Here is an 11,463-nt window from a genome sequence, read left to right as displayed (position 1 = left end):
TTAATTAGTGGTTTCAATTTTCAAAACTTGGTATATCAAAAGTATAATCTTAAATATTAAATATTTTGCAATACTTGGTACTAGGTACACTCTAAAATAGAATACTACTGAGATAGATTAATTAAATAATATTAATTGGTAAATATCAATAACTGACAATAACTATTTTTTTTTTCAAACAAACATTACATGGCAATTAATTTTTGATTCACAAATTTTGATTGTTCCTTATTTATTCTCAGTGTACACTTTTCATAGATTTTAATTATGAAAATAACAGCAAAACTATATTGAACTCAACCTTAATTAACGTAGTGAATTTCGTTTGTTTAGTGTTAAATATTAAATAAAGAGGAACAGTACTGTGCAACGTGTTTATTTTATATAGACGTACGGACGTACGGTAATATATTAACTTATAACCCAAAGTAAGTAATAACTAATAATAAATAAGTTATAACTTATGACTTTATGAGTCGTAACCAAAACTACTATATCATATGACATTTACTAATACCTAAGTCATAACTCATAACAACTAAATTATAGGTACATATTTAAAAAAAATAGTTTAACATAGACCATACTATAGATTAGAGATTGTAAACTTAGACCGAGCAATAAATGTTCAAAAGGTCTGTCGTAAACTCAGTTCCCATTATTTTCAGTTAAAAATTATTGGTAAGTAAACTTGGCTTGATTAAAAAAAAAAATGCTCTGATATAGATATTATATTATATTAATTATAGTAATTACCTCTTAAAACACCATTAGGCATTATCCATTATTTAAATGGTTCAATTAAACTGTTTATTTTAATATAGGTTTTGGTTTGTATCTATTACTTTTAATTTGGTTATGACAGAATATACCTATATTTGGGAAAGTTTAATTCAAATATGTACTATTTATATTTTCAGATTAAGTTGTGTCGACTATATTATTTTTTGTCAGGGCGAGTTTGCAATCGACCATTTTTTATTAGTTATTACCTGAAATATCCTGGCTGAGTTTACAACTGCCCATGCTACATATGATACCTACTTGCGATTAAATTTTTGATTAGGTACCTATACCTATAATCGATATGATTTTTAAACATACATAGGTAGAATGATTTAATTTTTATCATAAGTCAAAGATAATTATTTAATCTATAATGTATACTTACATACTTACGTACCCATACTTTAAACTTGACATTTATGAAAACATGAAATACATTGAATGCATGAATATATTTTAAAGAATTATATACCAGTATATCAAACATATTATATTAAATTTCAATGTATCACAGTTATTACTTTTATTAAACAATTATTCATGTTTTATATATATTTAATTACATAATATTATTAATTACAATATCTTCATTTTTCTTATAAAAAACCAATGAAACTGACTATTTAAAACATTAAAACCTCTCAAAAACGGGTGTATGAGTGTATGACGCCCTCTGAACTCCTTAGTCCCTATACTCCCTGTATTTCCCTAAGCTCTATATCTTAAGTACCTATAGTTAAGTATATAATATTATATAAATATATATTTTTTGTATATCTCTAGGGTGGTTTTTACCCACTTGAATTGTCGAGAGTTACCCTTGACAATATATTTAACCCTCCAGCAGTAGTTACTAGTAACAGTGCACCCCTCTCGATTGTTGAACGTATAATTTTTTTTACTCGTAAATAATATTAATAGAAATTTTGGCTCAGTTCTGTAATGGAGCGGTAAACCCGACATTAACAATATAAATTATTATAGTATAAAGGTTAATATGTGTATCAGTATTCACACACCGACCGACCTGTCGCCTATACGCAACGCCGAAATCTAGATTGTTCTGTCTTCACGACAGTTGTAGGTACAAAGATTACATAATATCAAATCATATTATTATTGTGTTCACGCGCAGAAATAGAGAGCGATCGATATGGAACGGAATATTAAACCGATATCGGAGAAATCGTAGCGACGCGCAACGGTTAATGCAGTATCTAAGTATTATGACGATGTGTTGATGTGTCACGTTCATTCGATTGACGGACAAAGTTTCTGTGTCAAACCCAAACGCGTTTACGAGAATTGTTTTGAAATGGAAGCGGAAATCTCACGAGCCAGTTGGCCATCATTAATGAGATTAATAAAACTATTCTCGTTATAAGTTAAAACGTCTATATAAAAAAAAATTCCATCGGTGTTATGTATATATATATATGAGCGAACGGCGGCGACGGTGGCAGACAGCATGTCGATCGTCCGACGACAACGTTCGTATGTACACACACTTTGACCCATATGTGATATGTGTGCGTACGTGCGTGCCGCCGACGGCCGATTACGCTGCAGAGCGTATACACGGGGGAATGGGTGCGTTATCGGAACACCATTGCCGCTGCGCTGTGACTTTCGATAAATTTCCAACCCCTTCCCACCACTGAACATGGTTTAATCAGGACGGATATGACGTATACACGTCACGTCGTGCGATCCGTCCCGATCCGCGTTCCTACCCGTCACTCATCCGCCACCCCTAAGTACATGATTCTAGTATCATTATTATTACTATTATTTATTACCGTTGTCAATGTCGCACATAATATAATACCTACACACACATGACGTTATAATTAATTATTATTATTATAATATTATTAAACCAACGGAGGTATAATGTACGGGTGGCCAGGGACTTGAATACGGCGATGAGGGAGGAGCGGAAAGAAAACAGACCTACTTAGGGCGGAAGGGGCGAGTCGGCGACGGGGATGAATGAGCGGAGGAAAAGTAACGATAATGAGAGAGAAATACGGTTATGGGGATAATCGTAGACGAAACAGAGAGAGAGCAAGCGCAAAAGAGCTTTCCGATCGCGCAAGCGCTCACTCCCTTCCACCCGCCGTCCCAACAAAAGGGACACGACCTACGGTTTGGCTGACGTGTACGGTGTACCGGTCGGTCATCCCGGCCCGGCCGCGGCGCTCGGCGAGCGGGCTCGATTGCTCGGCGGAGCGGGCGGTGGCAGTGCCCGGGTGGTGGTTCGCGAACACACGCACATGGTGGGGGGGAGCGGTTCTCCGGTTAAATTTCGAGGTCGGCGACAACAGCGATGGAGAGGAGTGCTCGCCGGTCGGAAAAACCATGTAGGAACTTTCGGCGCGAGACCGTAACGACGGTACCGGGGGCGGTTGCGGTGTTTTCCTTCGTTTCACGTGCGAATAATTTAGATCCGACGACCGCGGTACCACTGTCGAGCGCCCGATGACGGCGGCGGCGGCGGCTATAGTGGCTACGCGACGGTTACGCGGCTGTCGCGGCGCAGGGCGGGGCGTGGAGCGGCGGCGAATCAATACGACAGGGCGCCGCCGCGGTGAGGTTGGCCGTCTCGGTCGCACCAACGACGCGTCAATGACGGCGGCCCCGTAGTCGCTCTCTCTCAGTCGCCGCATCTGTGCGTGTGCGTAGTCTCTTCTCTCCCTTCGAGTTATTTTCTGTCGGCCCTGTTCCGCGGGGCACAAGGAAATTTTTAGCCTGTTTTACCTCTCTCCGACGACGACTGAACACCGTAAAACAGACACACACACACACGCACACGTACGCGAGCTCACTCACTCACTCCCAAATTCGTTCACTCACTCAGTCACACACGCATACGTTCCACTCGCCGCTGTACACACTGTACGGGCAGTCGTACGTTCCATACACACACTGTCCCACACACGTACACTCACACACTGTCTCTCACCAACACACATTCACTCACACACGGTCCGCCGAATAATATCGCCTTTTTAATTCCGCGCGCGCGGGCGTCCGTAGTCCGTACGGTTTTTCATACGCATACACGCGCACCGAACACACACACACACACACAGACACACACCGACACCGACACCGACACACCAGTCGTCGCGAGTCGTGCGTGACTTGAGTGAAAATTAATTTTTATTTTTTTTTTTCTACGTACAACATAGGTATTGTACTTGACTCGTGTGGCCGTGTGGGTGTCGCGATTTTTTTCATTATAATTTTGTCGGGTCTCTGACGTTCGGCGACGGTGACGGTGACGAAGACCTTCACATCGTCGATCACGGCTGCGGCTACGGTGATCAAGACGGCGGCGGCGGCGGTGGTGGCGGCAACGGCGACGGCGACGGCGACGACGACCAAGAGCGCGACGGCGGCGGTGGCTGCGACGACTAGACGGCCAGTGCGATCGTTTTAGAGTGATTTGCTGAGAAATTCGGCCGATTCGTGCCCGGGAAAACTTATCCGGAATCATGTGCTGGAATTCGCTCAGCGTCGTTGTGTACAGCGTCGTATTTTTCGCCCTGTTGGATTTCGGGCCCTCCAGGGTCTTGGGTACGTTGCTTTGTTCTTTTACGTTGTTTTGCTGGTTATCGTGCTTAGGGTTAGGGCGTTACCCGGTTTACCCGCGTCGTTCAAAAATAAACAAATAAACAAATGATCAAAAAACGTTCGGTGCGTTTCGTTTCGCTGGTGTGCTGTATGACTAGCACCAATAAGCCCGTCAACCAAAACCCAGGTTTCGTAACTTGTAACTTTTTCAGTCGTCTAGTCGTAATGCTGCCACGGGGCCTCCTGCCTATGACTTAATTGTTTCTTGATTTTAATATCATTGACTTCCATCGATGCACAAGACTCCCTATGCGTCTGGTTCTTAATAGATTGTGTCGCTACCTATGTCATGATATTCTGTGCATAATCCCGTCCAAGCTTTTGACAGCTTCGCTTCAAACGTTTGATGTGTAGGTCTAATAGATCTATAGTTATAATTTTAACATCAAACGATTTCTCACCTATTAAACGTTTCATAGCAATCTCTTTACACTGACTTCAAGTATATTAATTTAATAAAAACGCTACAAATTAAAATGGTTTCAGATATTACCTTATTTAAAAGAAAGAAATATATCTATGTATGTATACAATAATATAGGTACTAGATATTAACTACAAGTGCAAAGATTCCTTCATCTACAATGACGAATGCCTAGGATGCTGATGGGTGTTGTGTTACGACTAGACTACTTGAGCTTAATGTCCAGTTAAATATTATTATTTGGTAGGTATACATATTAAACATTACAAGTTAAAATTACATTTCTGTTAATAGCTGGTAAGTTGTTAGGCACCTAATCATAACCAATTTATTTGTATTTATATCACACGGTAAATTTATTCTGTTTTAATATTATCTTCAGAAGATTATCTTCAGAACACTAAGTATGAATCTTTTTACTTGCCTGTTTAAAGTATCCAATTAAAGATATGCATTAATATGTGATAAATTCGAATAGGTAATTTTAACTATCTGGCTTTTAAATGTATTATTTAATTAATTTATGATAGGTGTTTTGGGTAAAAAACTTTACAATTTATACATATTGGTACATTTTTATAGTAAATTAATTATGTTTTAACTTAGGAGAGGCAAATTATTTGAACGCTACGTGCCAAAAATTACCCTTATTTTTGAGCATGCTATGAAAAATAATATGTTTTATAATGTAGTAAAAATATTTTAATCTTTTGGCATGCTATGGATTTGCCATCCCTGTTTTAAACTATGTATGCAATTCATAATCAAAGAGAGTTGACTTAAAGGTATTTCACCTACTTATAGTTTTATTACACGTATAAACTAAATTAAAAAAGTATTTATTAGTAGTTAATGTGATGCTTAGGAATATTATAGGGATTCTTTATGTTCTATTAGGTGTAGATATGCTTAAATTACTTAACTACGTAAATGAAGGTACCTAGTTATAATGATTTTAAGCTATTCTATTAAGCACAACTATAACTCTTGTTTATTAAGTTTTTGTTAATTTGTTTATTTGTTTACTTATTTATTTAAATTTTTCGTGGCTATGGGGTATGAAAAATATGTTTGTTTGTTTCGGAAACGAAATTGGACTACTTAGCTGATGAGCCCAGTTACGAGGGTAATACAACAGTAAGAGATGGAGACCCATTTATGATAACATGTCGTGTGTCAATGTTCCAAGTCATAAAATGGCAAAAAGATGGTCACACCCTGGTTACTGGTGAACACTTCAATATCAGCGAAGCAGTAACTAATGACAATATGTTTGTATCCACGATAACGGCCAATTCTGCATCCTCTATGCATTCGGGTGCCTATCGATGCACAACACAGTACAACAAGTTTCATGTACTATATGTGGTTACCGGTACGTGCCGGCTATGATGAGCTTTTAAAATAAATGTCCATGTGCCCGGACCGGTTCGCCTCGCTTCATTTTTGGCTCGCATATGAATTAACTATTACGACTAGACACACTTTCCAGTATACTGCGACATCTCATATAGATTAGATTTATCATTGTGTTAGGTATTAACCCATTACTGTTGTCGGTTTTTATTGTTTGCATTATTTGTTATATAGATTTTGAATTTGAAATAAAATATACATATATTTATATTAAACATTAAACCTTTCAGAAATTCATGATATGATTTGTTTTTACTAATGCATATAATATGTAATTTGTATATTATGTTGTGTAAAATCCAATATTAATCACCTATACATTAGATATTCATTTAATGTCTAAAATATCCTTAAAAAACAATTACCAAAACTTTTAGTACCTATGTATTCATTTTTTTTGTTTATAATTTTGTTTTAGCTCAAGTTACTATAAAAGCAAACTATGACTATGGCGATAAATATAAAATAGGTGAATATAAAAGCAAACTAACACTTAATTGTAATATTGATGGCTCTCAAGATCCAAAGTACATATGGAAGTGGTCAGTATATACATTTCAGTTATCTAATATTTAATCATGAATAAATAGCTACTAATTATTAATTTTTAGGTTTAAAGGTGACAATCAAATAACAACTGATTCTGAAGACCCACACCATGTTGATGTGTCTGAAAACACTCTGGTAGTTAATCGTTTTGTTGAAAACGATGCTGGTCAGTATACATGCAGCTTATTCAGTTCCAATAATCTAATCGACAAGAAGGTGTTCAATGTTGTCTGTTAGTATATTATGTTATATTATATTAAGTCAAATATTTTTTCTATTTTCTTATAAATCTAATTTTTATAGAAAGTATTAAATAAATAACTTATGTAAGTATGTCAAACCAAACTTGTTAAAGTAGTAAAATATTGTTAGTTATGCATGATGTTTTATAAATTAACAACTAGTAATCTCATTTTAAGTTAAAACCAAAACTTTTTGCCCTTCGTAAGATTTTGATTTATAAAGATTTGATCTTCTGTAAAAGTGTATTCTTTGTGTTTAATTATTTTATGTACATTCTTGTCATGGTCTGTTGTATTGTACAACGTATTATTCACATTACTCGTCCATATAACCACTTTTACTTTTGCCTTCTTATACTGGTTTTTATTGACATAATATTCATCTATTTTTGTTTTCAATATTTTTAAATGGATATCATTTTTATATTTTACTTAATGATAATATGATATTACCAGACTTTAATAATTTTATTTTCAGTATGTTCTTTGAAATTTAATGTTAAATTAACTTAAAAATTAAAATTGGTTTAGTGTACCTATGTTTATAAATGTTGTTATTGTGTAAAAATAAAAATAAAAATGCTTAAGATGTTTTTTTTTTTATGATATAGTAAAGCCTTATATGAAACTGCCAAAAACAGCTACATTTATTGAGGGTGAAAAAATGGAATTGGAATGCATTGTATATGGTGTACCTACACCAGATGTTAGTTGGAAATTTGGTAAGTATAGGCTAAATTGTAATTTTTTATACTTACAATTTTAAATAAACTTACAATATATTTTTGCTTTAGAAAATACCACTCTTGTGGCTTCTGAACATATTAAATTTTTACCTAACAAAAAGAATATTTCCAATGCCATCTTAGTTTTGGATCCGATCACAATGCAAAATAGAGGAAACTTCATCTGCAGTGGAAAGAATAGTGTTGTCTTTGAACCTGTGCACTCTGCTCCTTCCTACGTGCGCATTAAAGGTAATAATTAAAGACATATGAAGTTCATGCTTTGTTTTATTTAATTGACTTATTTTTATTATGTGATAGACAAAATGGCTGCATTATGGCCGTTCTTGGGTATTTGTGTTGAAGTGATCCTTCTGTGTTTGGTTATATTTATATATGAGAAGAAACGTAACAAGGCCGAATTTGAAGAAAGTGACACCGATCAAGGGCCAGAGACGTAAGTAAGATGAGCTTTATTTATATAACTATCGGGATATATGTAAAAAAAACTAGGTTTTTTCTTTCTCATATTGAAACTAATTGGTCTTAAATGTAGCTTTTACTGTTTGAATAGTGGTAAATATTGTAATTTTTTATTTTTTAATCCCTCTTATAATATGACATAACAGTTTGGATTGTATTTACAAGAATATTTGTGTTTTGTAAAGATTAATATATTAGGTTTTTATTGTACCAAATTCTGATTAGGTATACATTTCATGACATAATGTTATACCTTGACGTAATATTTTTTATCTTTAATACTTGTACTTTTTTGTTAGACATTGTAATATTGTATTCATTTTTTTTTATTATTATTACTCATTTCAGAAACAATGCTAACGACCACAGTGGTGGTGATGTACGACACCGGAAATAATTTGACAGTTAAATGAATAATAACACATTTTAAACAAAGGTCATAAGTAAGGAATAAAAGTTTTAGATACAGATGCATTAGGTTTGCCAGACCAATTTTTATTTATGTTTTTAGTAAAAAATTGATCATAGTTGTTAACAAATAACTAAATGAAAACAGCTATTTGTTGTTTTGGTCCAGCTGAAACAGTGTTATACTTACTGCTTATTGTATTTTTTAATCCATAAAAAATGAAATCGAATGTTTTCCCTCACGCAAATGGGAGTAATTCAAGTTCAATAATGGTATACTAGCTGTATTATATAAACCAATTTTAGGCTCATTGTGCAAATAATTTGTTCTCCGTATTTTGTTGTGTTATTATTATTAATATTATTTTATTTTATTTTTTATTATTATTTTTTTTACCAAAGTTGATGTGTGTTTTTATTTTTTAATAAAAAACAGTAATCGCCCCCTCCCTGCCTGTTAACCTCAATGATTTGTTAAAATTTCAATGATGTCATGCCTAACTTATCCAAATCTTAAGTTTACTGTGCTTTAAAAAGCCTGAAAATATTGCATTTAATGCTCAATAAATGTTTATTCCTTCAGTTCGTAATAATATTAAATTTATCCTATCGTTTAACTAAAAGTAAACTACTTTAATTCTGGTCATAGATTTATTTTATAGGTAGCTTATAATAAAAGTGTTGTTAAAAAAAAAATTAATGTGAGTTACTTATTCGTAGGTTAGTGTTATGATAGAGTATTACACGCTGATTTTATTTCTAACAATTTCACTTTTTCGTCTAATTTAATAATAATTACTTCCTCTGTCCCCAGCAATATATATTTATTATTATTCTACTTATAAGTGGTTTATTTTATTTATAACTAGTATATTAAGGGTGCTTATCAAATTTGAAAGTTGCCCAGTTGGAAATTTATTTTTAGCAATAAGCATAAATTAAGTTTAAATCGTATATGATCGTATAAAATTATGTTTATTATTATGTAATATATATATAATGTCACTGCTTGTTGTTAAATTGTTGTAATGAAATTTAAAAAAACTCTTCAAAACATAACTAATTTAAGCCTATTAACGTAGTGACATTACAATCAATTTTTTGACACCAGAAAAGAGATATGAAACGTTAATATTTTATTTCCTATATATTGGTGTGAACCATCTTATTTGTTACTTGTAAGACCTTTTTATTATTTATTCAGTGTTATATTTGTAGAATTTGTTAAAATTAAAAAAATTATTGTTAGCATTAAATCATTAATTTCATAGTTATTACAAGTTATTATTTCTCCACCCGTCCACACTTTCTTGTATTTTAGGAATATTTCACTAATGACCGTGTTTAATAATTGCTTTTTTATTAATTATACTATTCAAACAACTTATTACGTGGTAGAATTCAATTTCAAAAGTATCTTTGGAGGGGGTTCTTGTCAAATAAATTTAAATTACACCTTCTTTAATTTCTATCTTGTATGTACAAACTCGTTTCTGATCAAAAATTAAACACTGCCAACGGCTTTAATTTTCAGAACCAACAATTCTCATGTATGACAAATTTTTTCTCTGTAATTTTAAGATAATGTTAAATATTATTATTATTATTATTATATAGTATAATATATATTAACAAAATATGATTTTTTTTTTTTGAAAAATATATATAATATTCATTAATAATTCTACCACTATAGCAAATTCACTATTAAAATAAATAAAATAGTTGGCTTTAGCGGCTCAAAATAATCGTACAAATTGTAATTTCAATAAGTATTAAGACATTCTGGGTAAATAGTTTCTTTAAATGTAAACAAATGTGTTAAAATTCAAAAAAAAAAATGTAAATTAGTTTATTTGGCGATAATATTAATAATTGATGGCTAATGCCCTAGTGCCCTTTTCCAAAGGAATTTGTAAAAAAAATTCTGGGTGTGTCTGCGGACTACGAACTGAAACGTCAATATTATCGTTTCTGTTCGTGTGCCACTAGAGTGCACTGCCTATGTTATTAATTTTTTCCGAGCTATAATTCGGACAAAATATACGGACTGAGTTCAGTGGTGCGAAATCAATGATTTAAACACGTGAATATGTTAGAAACGTGTTTACCCAATATGTCCTTGAGCCTTAATGTTTCTATTGTCATTTTTACTTAAAAAAAATAGAAATATAGTAAGTACAGTTGTTGTTATTTAATGATTATTTATTTCATCCAAGATACTACTACCTTTTTTTCTCGTATTTTCCTGGTATGTTTGTCAATCGTTCGATAAAGCCATGTGGTGCGTACACGGAAATATTTTATTTGAAGGGGTTTTAGGTATAACCTTTCCCTCTAATAATTAAAATAAAAGTATATTGTATAATATTTATTCAAAAACATTTTCACGGTTTTATATACATAGTAGAAAAAAATCCCAGGGGCATTTCACCCAAAATACACCCCCAGTGTACGCCACTGAAGCTAACATACTATGTTATGATTAGGTACATACGCATAAATGCAATTGGTAAGTATTAATTTTCCTACAGACCTGAGTTGCCTATCCATGACTGAAATTCGTGTAAATACATAAATGTAATACGTTCGACATAGATTTCTAATGTTTATTATGCTCTGCGTTTTATTTAGATACATTACTAGTATTTATCGCTTGCAATGTATTATAATTTTTAATAACGCGATGATCATGTTAAATGCATGGGAATACGTCTTATTGACTACTGTAGGAACATTTTGAAATATAATTATTCGTATTTTATATTAAAATTTATAACATTAATAAAAA

At 33.1% G+C, this 11,463-nt stretch overlaps 1 protein-coding gene across 2 annotated transcripts; it reads left to right on the top strand.

The window, feature by feature from the left end:
• Nucleotides 1–3,448: 3,448 nt before the first annotated feature.
• Bsg (immunoglobulin domain-containing protein Bsg) lies at nt 3,449–10,865 on the top strand. Of its 2 annotated transcripts, none has more exons than XM_015523408.2 (8): nt 3,449–4,368; nt 5,955–6,224; nt 6,684–6,807; nt 6,877–7,046; nt 7,668–7,778; nt 7,851–8,033; nt 8,103–8,242; nt 8,613–10,865. In XM_015523408.2, exons 1-7 carry the CDS (start codon nt 4,287–4,289, stop codon nt 8,240–8,242), a joined length of 1,080 nt encoding a protein of 359 aa, XP_015378894.1. In that variant the 5' UTR covers nt 3,449–4,286; the 3' UTR covers nt 8,613–10,865. The 2 variants fall into 2 exon arrangements, with proteins under 2 accessions (XP_015378894.1, XP_015378893.1); XM_015523407.2 differs by having other exon boundaries at nt 3,452–4,368; nt 8,103–8,238.
• The last annotated feature ends 598 nt before the right edge of the window (nt 10,866–11,463 follow it).

The sequence above is a fragment of the Diuraphis noxia genome, unplaced genomic scaffold, assembly GCF_037042655.1.
Source record: "Diuraphis noxia isolate RWA-SAM2 unplaced genomic scaffold, SU_Dnox_SAM2 contig0002, whole genome shotgun sequence".
Taxonomy (NCBI): Eukaryota; Metazoa; Arthropoda; class Insecta; order Hemiptera; family Aphididae; genus Diuraphis; species Diuraphis noxia.
Note: the sequence above shows the minus strand (reverse complement) of the source record. Positions and strands in the feature narration are given on the sequence as shown.